This window comes from Eublepharis macularius, chromosome 5 (genome assembly GCF_028583425.1).
Source record: "Eublepharis macularius isolate TG4126 chromosome 5, MPM_Emac_v1.0, whole genome shotgun sequence".
Classification (NCBI taxonomy): Eukaryota; Metazoa; Chordata; class Lepidosauria; order Squamata; family Eublepharidae; genus Eublepharis; species Eublepharis macularius.
In genome coordinates, this window is record NC_072794.1 from 76,045,751 (window position 1) to 76,064,059 (window position 18,309).

The 18,309-nt window shown below is 40.8% G+C and overlaps 1 protein-coding gene across 1 annotated transcript in view; it reads right to left on the reverse strand.

The window, feature by feature from the left end:
* Nucleotides 1-9,186, reverse strand: part of LEPR (leptin receptor) — a 69,697-nt gene extending 60,511 nt beyond the window's left edge. The window contains exons 1-3 of the mRNA XM_054980546.1: nucleotides 9,147-9,186; nucleotides 5,673-5,957; nucleotides 1,127-1,250 (exon numbers count right to left, since the gene is read on the reverse strand). Coding sequence (XP_054836521.1) covers nucleotides 1,127-1,250; nucleotides 5,673-5,957; nucleotides 9,147-9,186 — 449 coding nt within the window. The remainder of the gene's footprint in view (nucleotides 1-1,126; nucleotides 1,251-5,672; nucleotides 5,958-9,146) is intronic.
* Between the last annotated feature and the right edge of the window lie 9,123 nt (nucleotides 9,187-18,309).

The window sequence follows — 18,309 nt, forward strand, 5'->3', positions numbered from 1 at the left end:
TTCTCCCTTGTTCTAAGCATGTCTACACCTAACCAAAGCCTCAAATATTTTTAAATAAAACTCATTTGTAATGACCACAAGTGCTACATCAGGACTACTACATATTTGTCAGATGTAAAGTACCAGTGAGTTTAACGGATTTTACTTTTATGTAGGTGTATGTGGGACTGTAGCCCTTGATGATAAGAAATTACTAAATCATCATCCATTCTTTCAAACTGAAAGCACAAGGCTGTACAAGTTATCTATTATATGGGCAGTGTTATTCCAAAGCAGGAAATCATCCCAGATCAACTAGTGTGGTTATGGGAGGTGGGAGGGAAATATGTCTAATCATCTTCTATTGCTTTGTCATGCTTTCAACATAACAGATTCATGCACAAGGTCAACTTTTACTCTCTCCCTTAAATGAATTGGGGCTAAGAACCTACACTAGTATGGCAAGGCAACTATTGCAGCATGACTATATCCTAGAGGATGCTAGACTAAGAAACAGAAGACGTTCTAGATGGAAAGTACATGTTTTTTATGTGTTAATAGTTCAGCATTTTCAAGTGGCAAAACAAAATACCTCAGAAGTGCATAAGGGATGAGTACCATTCAAGCAAAAAGCATTGTGCAGAAATCAAAGATGTCATCAAAATTAACCAAACAAACTTTTATTGCAGAATTTTGCATTTAACAAAGACAAACATTGTACTCTTCAGAAGACGTGGAGCTGCAATAAAAATTTAAAATGTCTCCAATGGAGCTGCATGAAGGGTACCAATTCAAACATGCCAATAATAACTGAAGGAATGTTAAGTGCCAGATCTCAATATGATGAGGCAGGCTAAGCTGACATTTAGAGGTGATTTTTTTCTCTTTTGGTTTATTTTAATGATCTTAAAATGTGATTTCATTATGTATGTTGTTTTTATTTACTAGCTGCCCTATGAAGGCAGAAAGGCAGGATATAAATTTTGTATAATGAATAAATAACTAAAGAGTTGCACAAACAGTATGACGACAGAAGAGATCTCCAACCTCCCTAAAATGAAATGTGCAGCTTCATGAAGGACAAAAGGTTACAGAACAGAAGCAATTTGTTTCAGGAAGTTTCAGATTTGATATACATTTTACTTACAATGTATAGAAGAGATTAACTGTAAAATCCTCGGTCAGAGAAGATATCTTACTAGATAATCCCACAATACAAAACAATTCCTCTGAACTTACTGTGGTCCAAAATTGCAGATTCCATACTGAATCTAAATAGGAAAGTTAAATATTGTTCAAAATCTGATCATAAACCAAGAACACTGAAATACTACTACAATTACTACTACTGATAATAATAATAATACAGTAAAATGCATTTCAAATAAACTAATAGACATTTTATATCCAAATAAATAGTTAACCTCTTACACCATGTATCATTTAATTTCAGCAGCAGTATAAAATCAATAAAGAATCCACTTACATTTTTAGGCTGAAATTGTCAGGATTGGGTCTGATGAGTCCTTCTTGGAGGATGAGGCTGTCATGGTGACAAACCCCATGAAAGCTGAAACTCTGGCACACCCTGTGGTTCCAGGGTCCTCTGACTTCCAGGATCCATCAGAAGACAAGCAGCCAACGGTGGCTGCCCAGCTAGAAGCTCAGATGGCCCATGAGCAGAAGCCAAAGTCAGAGACTGAAGCTGCTATGGAACCCACTCATGAGATCCACCTAGTGCCAGGGGTGCCACAAGTGCCCCCATACCCCAGGAACAAAGAAGCTGGAAAGCACAGGCAGAAGCTCATCTCAGATAGTGGAGTGCATGGCTGGCCACCTTGGGCCTGTACTCTGCCCACAAGGCATGAGAAGAACCAGATCCACTGTGAGCCTTCCTGAATGCTGGGCAGGGTCCTGCTGTAAGTACTTGCACATTTTGGGCCACTGTTACATTTGCAGACACTAGCTCCTATAAATCAACTCAGTTCTGCTCTGGCTGTTGTGGGATCAACAGCTCTAATAGTGCTTGTTATTCCTGCCTGCCTTGATTGTGCTCATGGGGGCTTCTGCCTGCCTCTGGTCTCTCAGTACCCTGGTACTTTTAAAGTTTGACAAAACTGGCACAGGCTGCTTCCAACCACCAGAACACATGAGTTTATGTAGCTGCCTCACATTTTATATCACAGAATGTTGGCAATAGTGACACCATCTGTCTTGAATTAGCACTCATGGTATCTCAGAACTAAATTACACAAGCACTGAACTAATGATGGAGAAAAGTCATCCAATGAGCAAAGTCATCTAATGAGCAAATGATAGAAATAAGTCAAACCTGTGGAAAGCAATTCATGTGAAGCCACACAGTGAATTCAGCACAGATCAATTTTTGGTACCAAAACACAACTACCCAAATTCTACGATAGCAAATGGGTATCAAAAGTTGATACATGGGCCCCCAGACTTACCTGGGTGGCCCAGTTGCAGCCTGTGAGGTGGTGGGCGTGCATTGCATGATGGCCACCATCTTCATGCTTCCAGCAGTCCCTGCAGGAGTGCTTGGTGTTGCCCAATTCAAAACGCCCAGCTGGGCAATCGGGGATTGCTGGCCAGGCTGCTTGGGGAGAGGGTTATGCGATGGACCTGACAGGCATGGTTCACTCTCAGGTCTGCCGCCATTTAAGAAGGGGCCAGACACGCCCCTCTTCATTTGGCTCATGGCCAGCAAAGAACATGGAGCAGCATGAGTATCTGGTGGCAGTTCAGCTGTGGTGGCAATTCAGCAGCAGCTCAGTAGCAGTCGTGACAGCAGCTTGGCAACAGTTGCAGCGGTGAAGCAGCAGTTTGGCAGCGCTGTGGCAGCAGCTCAGCAGCAGCTTAGGCTGCAGCCCAGTAACAGAGCCAGGAGCAGGGCAGTGTGGCAACAAAGCCCTGAGCCTCATTTTAAGGCATGCGCCACAGCAGAAAAATATTTTTTTAATTAATAAAATAACATAAAATATAATTTAAAGCGGGGGGAGGGGAGTTGGCAGAGCAGCCATGCCACTCAAGATGGATTTGAAGCTGTGCCTTCCAAGTCAAGGGCAGCAGCCAGACCACCCAGCAAGGCCACTAGGTCTGGTAGTGGGCAGGGGACACCCCCCCCAGTTGTGGGTGAACTCAGGCCCCACCTCTGCACTCCATCCTGCTCAGACTAGGGGCCAGGAAAGCCAGGTGGATGCTCCACTGGGTCTCCCAGCTCCTGATGGGACCCAGGAAGTCAAGAGGGAAGTGCACTCTTCAAGGAATTTCCTGAGCCTTGGAGTTCCTTTTCACAAGAGTGGAGCAGCTTGGCACCTCCAGGTCTGGTTCTGCTGCTGCTGTTCTGGAGCCTGTTGATGGCCACTCCCAGGAGATTGGTATGGCTGCCAGGGGCAGGAAGCTGGCTAGAGAACGGTTGCCCATACGCTCACCTAGTAGCAGCTCCAGCAGCCCCAGCAGCCCATAGCAATGGAGACATCGTGTCAAGAAGGCCCACCATGCACACAGGAGGGTGCAGCAATCCAGGTGTTAGGACAAGGACTCAGTGAGGGAACCACAGGTGAATCCTTTTACACTGATGAAGCCACGGGTCCCAGGGACGATTATTGGGACTTGGTGGCCTTTGTACCTGACCTTCCAGCCTGGTGCTGCAGAGGATGGCCAGGGGCAGAGGAGTGGGGACAGTCTCCTGGAATGCATAGGCAGCAGAACAGTCTGAGGACCTCCCCTTGCCTGCTTGATCCTTCACAGATGATGAGGACCCACCTGGGATCCACCTCTCCCGTAAAGCTCAGGAGTGGATTTTAGATGGGTACTACATGGACGTCTTCTCACTAATAAAACCGGAGGCAGACGGGAGTGCCCCCCCTTCTAAAAGGGACAGGAAAGAGGCCAAAAAGGAAGTGGTGGAGCACACCTTTAGCAACTGGCTGGAGGCTTATGCCATCTTCATGGGGTGGTACAGGTGACCTGCCCAGAAAGGTACTGGCACCTGACCAACCATCTGGGCAATGTACTGCAGGAACAGGCCCTTGTGGGTGATAATGTGGCTGTGGAGTATGATGAGGCCTTCCGTAAGAGGGCCTCCAATAACCAGAAAGCCAGGTGGGACTTCATCAGTCAGAAATTGTGGCTGTGGATGTCATGGTGGGCCATCGGTTGGCAGGCAGGTGAGCCAATGCTTGAGTCCAACCCCTATGCATTGCCAATGCTCCCCAAACTTTAAACCAATAATGTTGCAGTCTCTTTTAACTCCAGTTAACATTGTGCTTTGTATTCTGTCACCGCGCCCCTCACTCCCACATACATCAGCACTGGGCCTGCAAACACGGGCCCCCAGACTTACCTGGACAGCTTGGTTGCAGCCTGTGGGGGAGTGCGGCATGGCGGCCACCATCTATTATTATTGTTGTTGTTGTTATATTCAATATTTAGCCCACTCTCCCCACGAACAGACTCAGGGCGAGTTACATTAGATATAAAATACAATATAAGCTCACAATAAAATCAGGTAATCATAACACACAATAAAATGTACAGCTTGCAATCCCCAAGATGGTGGTCCTCACCCTTAGCATCCACCCCTGTTAATAGTGCATAAGGGGGAAGAAAGGGAAGGGAAGGAGGGGGCAATATTCAAATTGGACTGATTCATAAGGGGGGCCAAGTTGGGGGGGCTTCACTGTCAGTTAGCAGGGGATCCAAACAGGGGTTTACATCCAAGTGGTATCCCTCTTACTGTCATCCCATGGTTCCCCCCTCAACAGGTGGGCTGAGGGGACATGGTTGGCAGGGGAGTCAGCCAATGAGGGGGCATGGTTGGCAGGGGGCATTGGCTGGCAGGGGAGTCAGCCAATGCTCGGATCCAACCCCTATTCATTGCCAATGCTCCACAAGCTGTAAACCAATAAAGTTGTGGTCTCTTTTAACTCCAGGTAACATTGTGCTGTGTATTCTGTTGCCACACCCCTCATTCTGCCCCCTCATTCAACCTTTTTTATCAATAGTTTTGTTTGAATGGACTGGCTTGTAACAAAAGCTTATTTGGCAAACTATTTCATATTTTCTGACCTCCTGACTGGCTATGATCAGTTCACTTCTCTAAATCTCTATGTTTCCCATAATTTTTATCAATGGACTACATCCATCACTGAAACACAATCTCTTTACACAGTTTTGTTCCTGTCCTCCTCTTGTTTCCCATGACTCACTTAACCAAACTATACTCCAGCTCTAACTTCTGTGGATGGCAACCGTAGCTGGATTATAAGGCTATGATGGATTCAAACCTTTTCTGCTGGAAGAAGGGAGTTCTTACTTCTCACCTATGGAGAAGGAGGGTTTATTTTCACTGATTTCCCATTCCCCTTGTAATCCTCCACATCATTTTCAGAATTATTCCCTCATCCCTAGGACAGCAGTGGAAAAGAGAAAACTGGAAAATTCTGTTCTTCTCAATGAGCTCCATTCACAGTACTGTGTATCCAAACTCAGACTTCTAGATTTCTTTGTTATTGATTGAGACAACCTTGACTTTACACAGGCTTCATATCAAACATCTAACAAGTAGCAGTTGTGTCTAGCTTTCTCAAATTAGCTCCAATGCTCCCCATCTCTCTAGCTAAGATGTTTTGCAGAATGATTCTGAGATTATTTGAAAATATCTTCTGCAATACCTTCTATTAGTTGAGGAAATGCCTTGGTTTCCATCTCTGCAGTGTATACAAAGCAGTTAACATATGTATCAGTCCAGTCACAGCACAAGAAGTGATCTTCAGCAGCCAGTGACGTTGCATTTGCTGTAATTGGTCCATGTTCCTCATTTGAGCTGAGGCCATTTTCTACAGTTCCAACAGACGAAGGAAAACCAGAATTCTTCCCAGTTGGCTCACAAGGTAATTGAAAGTTTTGTGGAGGAATCTGATATACCATGCAATGGGAAATTACCACTTGAAGAAAAACTGGAGGCACAAAAAGAAAAGGAAAGTATTTTGGAGAGAGTATTTGTTACCAGAGAACAAATTCCAGGTAAGGTTATTGAACAAACATTTCCAAGTATACATGTAAAATCATTAAAATACTTCTATTGAGGCCTTTGGATCTTGTGTCTCACTCCTAGGGCTTTTCCACAGGCTGGATTTATTTCTGATTGTCTTAGTGGTCAATCTGCAAGCATTAGAATCAGCTTGGGAACAGTTCTTCCATACATCTGCCTTTCCTTTGTATTTTTACAGTTGTGTAAATGGTTTATTTTCTCCTCATGTGCCTTAAATAATCAGGATTTTCAAGCAAATGTGCCATCATCATCAGTGGCATTATTGGAGACATCACAGCACCCTCCCTTTTTATTTTTTGCACATCTTATATTTCTATATCAATATTGCTATATCAATGTTATATTATATTGTTATATTATATTGCTATATCAATAAAAGGGCCAATGTTTTAAAATGACAGATTATGAACACATTGCCAGTCTTTGCATGGAGAAACCTAAAAGGGGAGCAGCTCCGTCACCAGCACCTATGTCCCCCCACCATGGGCCAGGCCAGAGAGTCCTGCCTGGGCTGATCCGGAGCCAGGAGGCAGAAGTTGGCACTGACAGGGTAAACTGAACTCTGTTGGGTTGAAGCCCAGAGCTGCTAGCTATGTACTTTCAAAGTGCACGGCTTTTTCAGGTGCCAGAAGTGGTCACTCCCCCTTCCCCTGGGCCACAGGCTTTTGCAATTTTTAAAAAAAATTATCAATTTCATATCAATAAAAGCTGAATATCCAGCTTTCATTTTTTAAAAAAGTAAGCCTGTAGCCCTTTCCTTTGCAGAGATATAAGCAGAAGGGCATACAAAAGCTGGAGATTCAGAGAACCTGCTGCATATCTATTATTACAATGGTAGATCAATATACCTATATGAAATTAATGATTTTAGAAAAATCAAAACCCAAACCTCTGTAGCTGTTGCTGTTGATGCAATCATTTGCAATGGCAACAGAGCATCCACTTGATAGTTTCCCCCACATTTTCCTTGCTTTAGTCCCCCCGCCCCCAGCTTCCATATCCTACCACCACCAGATGGCTTTTTTTAAAAAAAAAACAGCAATTGTTACATTACTGTAGTACAATAAAGTTATAACCATCTACTAGCTTCTCTGAATTCCAAGTTTTCATTTTTAAAAATAGTGTAGGTCTCTAGCTCTTTTTGATGGCTAGAGGTGCTTGTAGATTGGTGCAATAGGTCATTATAATGTTGTTATGCTGCAGTGATCTAGCAGTTTCCATTTTTTAAGTCCAAAAGATCACATCAGCACTGTGTAGGGGCTTCTCCAAAAAAAGAAAACCCATTTGGATGCCAAATTGGAACAAAATCTCTGTGAGGAAGCAACCAACGACTGTACCAAGATATTCACTGGTTCAAAAGAACAATTGTAGTACAAAACTTGTGGTGCGTTTTATTGGGCTTTTAGCTGGTGTTCTTTTAAAATAGTAGTAAGAAAATTTGCCATCAAGAGTTTGTGAAGACTTACATAAGGAAAAAAGTATAATAGATGCAGAATAATAAATCTCTAGTAATGTAAACCTAAGCTTCTTATGCAAAAGGGAACTATTTCATTTCATATCCACTCAGGAGAAAGAAAAAATGTACAGAACTTTGTCTACAGTCTCCACCTAAAAATATCTACTGGTTGAATATTTCACTGATCTTTAACAAGGCAGAAATAGTGCCAAGTTATGCTTAAGATTCATTAGCAGAAAGTGATTCCATGCAGTGGATCTTGTTGTCTGAACAAAATGTTAGCATCCAATCACAGCAAATAAATAATCAGTATAAATGTATGCAAGCACACTGTATCCATTTCATAGTATTAAATGATAATTCCTCTTGGTTTTATACACACACAAATGTCTAATTTGAAAACAATACATTTAAATATCAGAGACAAGATCATGGGATCTCACCAATTGTTATACAAAAATTATGGGGGTGGGTCACACCGCTATATCTTAACTATTACCGTCATTTGCTTTTTTGAAGTAATATTTTAAACTTTGGAATTTTTAATAAGTATGTGTAGAATATATAATTCAATTTTTCTGTGTATTGAACTTCTTACAATGTTTTGCAATATTTTACAACAATTGCAGCTGCGAATCCATGTATTTGTTAAATGGAGTATTCAGAATCCATGCAATAAAGGTATCTTCTACTCTGGTGCTAAAAACCAGCTACTTTTTATAGAGGTTTCTTTAGTGTCCAGTTCTTGAAGACAAACATCATCCTACAACATTTTTGTTTAACTAGGAATGTATATCCTAAACCAATGAATATTATCATTATGAGAATTATCTATGTTATAGTAAATGTCAGAAACACACAGTGACAATTGACATTTACTAAAAAATGTCAAATTTAGGAAGGCTGTGCAGATGTTGAAAAACTCATGCAGTAGACATGCACTGCTTTGTACATGTATGAACATTCAGCTAAGCAGTCCTTTTACTATGGTCTCTGTGTCCAATCAGCACCCTGTTTTTTGCAGTGTTCCAAAGCACATGGAAAACACTTTGCTCATCTCAGTCCCCAGAAATCCAGGTTAGGGCCAGCAGCATGGTCCTGCTCCTTCCTATGCAAGTAGTTCTTGAACATGTGTGTTCTTGAACATGTGTGGTAACTTGTGTAGTTTATGTTATGCATATTTTGTGAGAGAAGTTAGCTGTAAAAAAACAAATTAAATCGAATCATATTATGTTGTGAATGTCAAGGCCTGGATCCAAAGCATTATGCAACTTGTTCTGTTTTAGACTTGTTTATCAGCTATTAACCTCTGTGCTGCATTAAAAAAAAATTTTGAAGCTAAGATGAATTTCAAAAAACATTTGTGATATGAATCAGGGTCTGCTTCCCAAAGGAAAAAACTTGAGTTCTACCAGATAGGCTTAAGCTTTGGTTCAGATTCTTAGATTCCAGCCACGGTTCTCCAATCTATCAATACATGAATTAAATCTGGCATTAAAAATTTAGGCTAAGTTCTGAAAGGTACAGTGAAATTCTATCAAACAGAACAAAAAACTGCACCAAAATGGGGACCCTATTTAGTTTTCAGATTTACCTGACATTTAATCTGCAATTTTTAAAGAATCACAAATAACTTACTCAACTGTAGAAATCTATTCAAAATATTATGCCTGCTCATCTTGGTCTGAACAGCAGATCTGAAACAAAAAACAGTGACAAAAACTGATACAGTATTGACATGTACAGAAAATGAATAAAGTTCCAGAATGTATTATTTTCCTTACAAAAATTACAGCTCTTAAAAATCACGCCCATCTCTTGAAAAATAAGCAAATCTATTTTGTATTCACAAGCATTTTGACCGTGTTTTTGATACGTGTATATTTTACTCAGCACTGCTGGAATAGTTCTAACAAGTTAATTCAGAAGACCAGCAATAATGATAGAACAGCATATATAAGTGCAGCTAACATTTTATGTCCAATTGACATAGCCCGCAATTTTTATTGGTATGGGTGCTTAAATGTACTCAGAATTCTGGTGCCAAACTAGGATTCCCCCTTCCTTTACTTTAATAGAATAGATCTGTGTCTACGTTACTTCACTAACATAAATCTGCTCCTTCCACTGAGGCAAGTGACAATGTATGCAAGAACTCTATGTCAGGATTCACGGGTTGGTAAGCCTGTTGCATACTGAGTAGCCGAAGGGCTATTTAAACCTTTCCACAGATAAAAAGGCTGAGGATTAACTATTTCCCCAATGCCATTCTTCTCTTTTAAATCTCATACACAGTAACTACATGGTTTAAAATAAAACAACTTTGATTTTAAAAATATGAGAGAACTAAATGTAACATACAGTTCCTGTTATACCTGAATATCTTCCAGCCTCTATTATAAAATGCACAGTATCATTTTCTTCTGTTGTATGGACCGTTAATTAATGTGTAATAAATGCAAACATTTCAACAGGCTCAAAAACTAAGATAAGAAAAACCCACAAGGATTTCAGAGGTAGTATTTGCAGCTGTTGCTGTGCTTCCCACTCACAAGCAGAAGCTTATGGACTGTCTTCTGTTCACTGTCATGATTAGGAAACCACAAGCTTGGATCCTAAGTTGCCAACAGCTATTCCACCAACGAAACAAGCATTTCCATTGATAGAGGAGTGGAGGCTCATTGCTGCTGCTTTTCCACTTCCCACTGCAGCCTGCCTGCTATGCTGTTCCTGAAGGTTCACTAAGGATATTATTACACAATACATCAGATGCAAATCAGGTTGGGAAAAACCCCTGACTCACATCAGACATGTCACTAAAAAATCACCTTTAAAAGTACCTTCTGTCCACATTCTACTCCACAGCCCCAGATTGGTGAGAGCAGAGTTGCCTCTGTGTTTTTCTTGGAAGAGACAGATAGCAGTTTTGACATCAGAGAAACAGTCAATAAAACGCTCTCCTGTCCAGAGCAAGGGTGTGTGAAGGAGGAGGGTGCAGATGGGAAAGGATGCTGGTGCTCCTGTTTCTCCAGCCAGACAAAGGTGACTCCCAACTGACTTTCTGTCCACCCCTGCTCTAGCATAATTCCACTGGTGATGCTTAGAATCTAAGTCATAATCACAGAATAAAATATGACATGCGTCAGTCCTAGAAAATATGCCTCCAAGGAAGTTAGTAAATTTGGCTAACATAAGGCTGAATCCACACGTTCCAGCGTTGTGCGATGAGTCAGAAATCGTGCTAGAAAGACGCTATACTTCCAGAAATTTAGCGAATGTTTACTGCAACGCCGGTACATGCTGGGATGTGTGGATTTGCCCTAAGATTCATAGGATATGTTTAATACCCTTTCAAAAGATGGTGGCTCCCTTTTATGAAGCAGGATTCATGTTAACTGAACATGCAGCAAACAATGGGTAAATCTATTTGTCTGGCAAACAAAACTGTATTACTTGGCAAATTATCTCACAACTGGATAGGACACTGACATTTCTGAAATTTTTACTATTTTGGCAGATTTTGTATAATAATAAAATGGTAAACATTTGCTTCTTAGATTGACAAGAAAAATTTATTATGAATTTAGTCTTTCAGAAATTCTTTGGCAGAACATGCCACCTGGACCTGTAGAAGTAATTCAGTGGTTTGGCTTATTACACTTAGCGTAAAACTGTACAATTATAATTAGTGTGAGGGAAATAGGGAGAATTTCCTTCTCCCTCTCCCATAATGCCAGAACTCGAGTGGCACCAGAGTCTGGACCAATGAATTATGTGTTGTATATACAGTGTATAATTTTGTAGGATTCATAAAATATGGTGATGGCCACTGGCTAGATAGCTTTAGAAGCATATTAGAGCGGGACCACAAGTGACGCCTGACACAGGTTGGACACTAGTCAGCTTCCCTCAAGTTTTGATGGGAAATGTAGGCATCCTGGTCTCGCAGCTTGGCTCTCTGACTTCTGTCCAATGGACTTTTCAACTGTCACTTGTTCAACATTCCACCAAGCTGCCTACATTTCCCATCAAAACTTGAGGGAAGCTGGCAAGTTATAATGAGTGCTATTTCAATAGGCATATGACATGATAAATGAAATCTCCAGATGAGAGACAGAATGTCACCAAATATCAGAAGTTTTACAGGGAGGAGGAGGATTCTAGGAAAGGCCATTAACTTCAGGCCATATTTGTGAACTTCCCAGAAGCATCTGGCTGGCTGCTATTGAAAACAGGATGCAATACTAGATGAATCTTTGGTCTGACCCAATAGGATTAATTTTTATGGTACCTTAGTATCTAGTTTGCTCTCTCAAATGCTTAAACTATGTACACCTAATGGGCTATCATGTATTTAAATGTCTTTCAAGTATACATGCATAATTCAATATACTTTCCAGTCTATGGTATTAGACAGGGTGTGACGGTATTACTCATTAAATCTGCAGATGACACCAAACTGAGAGGAGTAGCAAAGACCCTTGAAGATAGGGATAGAATTCAACAAGATCTGAACACACTGAGAAAGTGGGCAGATTTGAATAAGTTGTGATTTAACATGAATAAGTGCCAGGTTCTCCACCTGGGTAACAAAAATGCAAAGCACACATACCGGATGAGGGATACACTTCTGGGTAGCAGTGTGTATGAACAACATCTTGGGATATAGGTGGATGAGAAGCTAAATCTGAGCAGCATCAAAAAAGGCAAATGCAATCTTGGGGTGTATCAACAAATATTTAACATTCAAATCACAGGATGTCATTTTCCCTCTATATACTGCATTGTTCAAGCCTCACCTGGAGTATTGTGTGCAGTTCTGGAGGCCTTACTTTAAAAAGGATGTGGACAAATTGGAACAGGTGCAGAGGACAGCAACCAGGACGAGCAGGGGCCTGGATACCAAGCCCTAAAAGGAAAGACTGAGGGACTTGGGAATATTCAGTTTGGAGGAGGATGGAGAGGAGACCTGATTGTTCTCTTTAAGTATTTGAAAGGCTGTCACTTAGAAGAGGGAAGGAAGCTGTTCAGTAACAGACATTATACAGTAGTATACTCCACAGTTCCTCTCTCTTTAACAATGCATCTCTTTTGAACCATTACAGTACAGCCCTCCTACCTATGCAAAAAAGTGTTGCCCAGTTTGTGGAAAGCTGGGAGAGTGGGAGCCATCCTAACCTTATCAGACATTCCATAAGTTTGTGTGTGTAGGGGCAGTTGTTGATTTCATCCATTTGCAGGGTGGCACCTGCAGAAGGCCCTGTTCAGATAAGTGAAGTTGATGTGGCAGAGCATAGGGAAACAGGCAGTCAGCCCACAGATATGAGGGACTCAGGCCATAAAGGGCTTTGTAGGTGATAGCCAAAACCTTGAACTGAGCCCAGTAACTGATCTAGGATTGCTAAGCCCCCTTCCTCTCCCAATGGGAGGGCAGTGACCCAGCGCTTACCTTCCCTGTGCTGCGGGAATCATCCAGCACATCAGCCTGCTTCCGGGAAATGACATCATCGTGCAAGGCTGAGGAACACTTGCTTCGCAGCAGGCCAATTTGGGCCCCAAACAGGCCCAATTCAGCCCAAATCAGCTCACTTTGAAGCGTGGGAGCGCAATCAGGGCAGTGAAATGACATCACCAATGTCATTGTGCCAGCCCCAGGAGTGCACCTGGGAAGCCTGTTCACTGCCTTTCACCTGCTGGCCAGGTAAGCAGTGGGGGAGGTGAAAGGTGAGCAGGGGATCCCCTCTGAACTGCATTCCAGACCATAGGAGATATTCATATAGCACTAGCAAGCAACACAATTGAGATTTGGACTTAAATGAAAAGAATTAAAGACCTTCCCACTATGCTATGGGACTAATTCAGTCTTGTCCTGTGCTATTTAATGATGCATGAACCATCAAATTATGGGTCTCCCATATCTAATATGGCAAACAGACACCTATTTACTTTGTGGTTTTTGTTTCTGTTATTTATCAAGGTACTCTAAAGTCATGCTGTTTCTACACAGGAAAATGATAGTAACAGTAATTTTCGAAAGCACTCCACTCATCCCACTGTAATATTTAGTGTCCTCATCTTGTGGAAGGCACCCTCATACTTATTTCCTATCCCTGGCACTGGCAGTTGGGGGTAAGAACAGGGATATTCACAGTTGGCAGCAGCCTTCCACATGATAAGAGCTATTGCTAAAATGATATTTGTTTAGAATTCACAACTCTAATTCCAGTCTCAGCAGCATTTCCATGGTGAATGCAAATGGATCTGGTCAGATTCCAAATCTGGGGGAAGGAGATCAGTCTTAAAATCAGGTTGAGCCAATTAAAGTAAGCAGGCTTAGAAATCTACAACTTAATTTATAAAGAAATTTAGAGTTAATATGATGCCGCCTCAGCATCATGAAGTCCAACATTTTAATTTGGAAAACCAGCTTCAAATTCCTTATATATATGCATATTTGCTACAGTTATGCTTGAAAAATAATAATAATGTGCCTTGTCTACTGCAGAAAGATTCCTTGAAATAATAAAACTTTTAAAGAGAAAACAAGTTTGACTTAGTTCTCTGAAGTTTCACAGAAGTTTCATCAATCATGGCTGTCACTGACTTACTAAAGATTTTAAAGCATCAAGGAATCCAACAGGAAACAAAGGCATAAGCCAAAGGGGGTGGGGGGTGTTCTGAATTTTTTTCCTGAATACAAAAACCACTATTTGATTACTGAATCAGTCAGAGTTCCTTTTTTGCTTTAAGAGGATGGATTCACTGAACACATTTTATAGGATATGTTGGGCAACTTGAAAAAGAAAGCAGGTGAAATATGCATAGGCCTAATCACACTGATCAACAAGTACATTGTGTACAATTTCACTTAGAACTCTGGATGGCACAATGCATAACTATGCCCAAATACGCTGTCGGGAAACCTGGCATGTGCAAAATTAGGAATATCTTCATGTTGTGGTATTCAGCAAGAAAGAAAAAAGTAGACTGTAAAATCTGCACAACAATAAATGTAATACAACCAAGTGGAAAGTCTCTCTCTTCAAATTGATACAGCAGATATACCCCATTTTGGATAATTTCATGCTAGAATCAAAGAAAAAGAAACTGGTTACTGTTGCAGCAAAAATAGACATTTATTGTATCCAGTAGATGAGACCTCCTCTTAAGTTTTGTACAAACAAAAGAGAACTTTTTATGTCAATGATATTATAGTTCAAGAGCCTTCATGCAATTTCATTTTTTACTTTATTTGCTTAAAACTAAGAGTTGTCACTTATACACTGAAATTTTTGACAAAATCTTAAATCATCAATATTAAATCATCATATATGATTTGGTGCACAAGACAGGCCACTTCCCCATGTCTTAAAAATAGCGCCATGCTCACTGAACGCTGGTGGATTTTCTGTGTGATTTCAATTCTGACATCTCCGTTTCCAAAATGGATGCAGGCAGTTATGATTCTGTTTTCATGGCACCACAAAAAAGGAATCATAACTGCCTGCATCTGTTTTGGAAACAATGACATCAGAAATTGTGCAGAGTGGGGCACTATTTTTAAGACCTGGGGAAACAGCCATAACACCAGAATATACTAAAGTAGTGCTGTAAGTCTTTTCATATATTGTATGACATATTTATTCTGACTGGACACAAAGTAAGAGATTTCATAAAAGTTTCCATTGCCTGTGACACCTTCAAAAATTCTAGCCAGAAATAAAATATTTGGGGTAACAAAAGTAGACAACGTTGGCACGGTTCAGGCATAAGTAAAGACTATAGCTTTCAAAGCACAATATGGTCAAGCGTTATTGGTTTGAAAGACGCTGACAAGCCAGTTCCATCAAACTGTGTCTTGCTGTCACATCCAAATAATCATACCATGGTCTGAGACACTGTTGTGCCGTTTAACAAAGACAGAGCACCTGAAAATTAGCAGACAAGAAACCACTCTGGCAGCTCAGCAGCAGCTCGAAGTACTTGTTCCTGCCTTCTCCAAACCAACCACATACTTGTTTTCACCCCATAGCTACTTTTAAGTTAAAGAAAATTACTATATGAAGAACCAGTCTGTTGCCATTTGTGGCCAATAAACATGTATATCCCAGATGTGCATTTCTGTCAATATGGATCCAAATAAAGACACTACAACAGCCCAGTATAAGCAAGGTGTCCTTGGCCTCCTTGGACGAAGGGCAGGATTAAAGTATAACAAGACAGACAGTTCATCCTATAACACATCCCAGAATCTTCTATAATACGTATACAGGTTCTATGAAAGATGAATAGAATATTATGTGTGACCTAAATGTATTAACAGCAACAAGGGAAAAAATTAAAGGAAAGAAAAGAGAGAAAAGTAATGAAACTGCTCCTGTAGCTAAACTGAAAATGATCTTGTTTTATAGCTCAGTGGATCTAACCAGGCAACAGGTAACAGGTTCTTCAGCTACAGTGAAACAATGAAGGGTCTGCAAGATGATCATTTATTTAGATTAAAACAACTGTATGCCACCTATCCAAACCTGCTGCAGGTGGTGAAAATGATATAGGCAACATTTTGTGCATTTCAAAAATACTATTTTTCATCATCATCAAGATCTTCCCACCCCTTTTTCTTTCTTTTTTTATTAGTTTTTAGTTCCAGCTTATTCTGATAACAGAATTGCCTTAAAAACAGTCTCAAGTTTGCTTTAATATAAAATCAAGTGTGTAATTTTAAGAAAGTATGAAGGTAGGTTGACTCACTCAGAATGCTAAACCACAGTTGGAGGACACAGGAGCAAGTCAAGTGCTTATGCGTTTCACCTCCTATTTCCACCTCCCCATTCATAGCTCCCTCCTTTCAGCTCTTTCTACCAAGGAGATGTGGCAATGTTACACTGTACTTCAGAACTACTTCAGAAAAAAGTATTAAAGTAGATCTTTAGGCAGTAATCTACAAGAGCAATCCTAAATAAGTATGGTGTTATGGTCAGAGTGTTGGACTAGAGTCTGGAAGACTCAGGTTCAAATCCCCACTCTGCCATGGAGGCTCACTGGGTGACTTTGGGCCAGTCTCCTACTCTCAGCCTAACCTACTTCACAGCATTGTCATGAGGATAAAATGGAGGAGAGGAGAATGATATAAGTCACTTGGGGTACCCATGTGTGTGTGGGGGGGGAAAGTGGGGTACAAAATAAATAAATGTCTATTTCATTCAATGAGGGTTACTCCCAAGAAAGTAGTTTTAGGAGTGCAGCCTAAATCTACAGTCCTAAAAACTCTTTCCTGGGAGTAAGTCCATTGAATAAACTGGGGTTTACTTCTGAGTAGACATGCTTAGCATAGCTTTCTAAACACCATGCTAGAACTGACTGCAGTGGGAAGCATATCCCACAATTGTTCCAACAGCCAGTTCTCAATGAATCAACTCTTAGTTCTCCTCTATTTGTCTTTTAGCACCACTAAAAGCTTATGAAATAAAAACATCAACAGCTGTTGGTTAAAATGAAATGGGGACTTAGTTCCGTTTGCACACAAACTTTGTTTTAAAAAATAAATATTATGCCACAGCTGCTTTTGAATATTAAATAGATTGCTCTGAAGCATAAAATCCTGCCAGTGATGCATATGGATAAAGTAGATATGTGTCCTGATTTTCATAAGTGGTAACTACATGCAGCTCCCATTGATTTCTTTGGGAACTGGGAGTCACTCCAAACTTTCATGAATTATGCTGTTAGCATTGTCAGTTTTTCAACCTTCCTTTGATATGCAGCACGATATTACAAGGAAGTGTTCTGAATGAGTGGAAGATCTTGCAAAAATAGCAAATCTTCTGCTCGTAACAGTTATGCAACTTAAACCTGTGTGCACTTATTTTCAAGTCCCATGGTGTTCAATGGAGCTTGCTGACAGGTAAACATGGCTAGGGTTGTTGTCATAGCCACTTAAAAGTAAAATCTTTAATTACTTCAGTTTCCTTTTCTCAATACTAGGATGAAACAGGACAAGTATAATCACAAGTAACATTGATTTCTACTAAGAAACTATTTCTGGGAGTGAAAAAGCAATCCAAACTCACACTTCTAGTCAGGGCTTTTTTCCTGGGAAAAGAGGTGGTAGAACTCAGTGGGTTGCCCTTGGAGAAAATGGTCACATGGCTGGTGGCCCCACCCCCTGATCTCCAGACAGAGGCGAGTTTAGACTGCCCTCCGCGCTGCTCAGCTGCACAGAGGGCAATCTAAATTCCCCTCTGTCTGGAGATCAGAGGGCGGGACCACCATTGTGGATTATTTATGGATTTTGTATACGGACTTTGATGAACTGAAATTGCATTCATATTTATATTCATTTATTGCTATTGTACACTGTTTACACTGTTTGCACCTGCACTTTGCACTTATATTTAATAGTAAGATTTGGTTAACTGGTGGATTCCCGGCTTTTTGATCTCTGAAAGATGACTGAAACATGAAGGGAATGCACCACTTAGACGAGTAGACACACGTATTTTCCTGGATGTTTCACTTGCATCAGATTGCATAATTACCACACATTTACAAAGAGTCAATTGTTTTCATTTAACAAATAAAAATAACTAGGATATGCAAAAGGATCACTTGGATTTTATAGGAAGATGAGTTCACATATTCATACCCATTGCCTGTAAACTGCAAAATGTCTGGGCACTAGCTGTGCAATCCTGCGGGTCACCAAGCTGGAGGCAGCTGGTGCCAATGCAAAAGTAGTAACACTGGTCTGTTCCCTACAGACATTCTGCAGGGGGAAACAACACTCCTTATCAAGGTACAG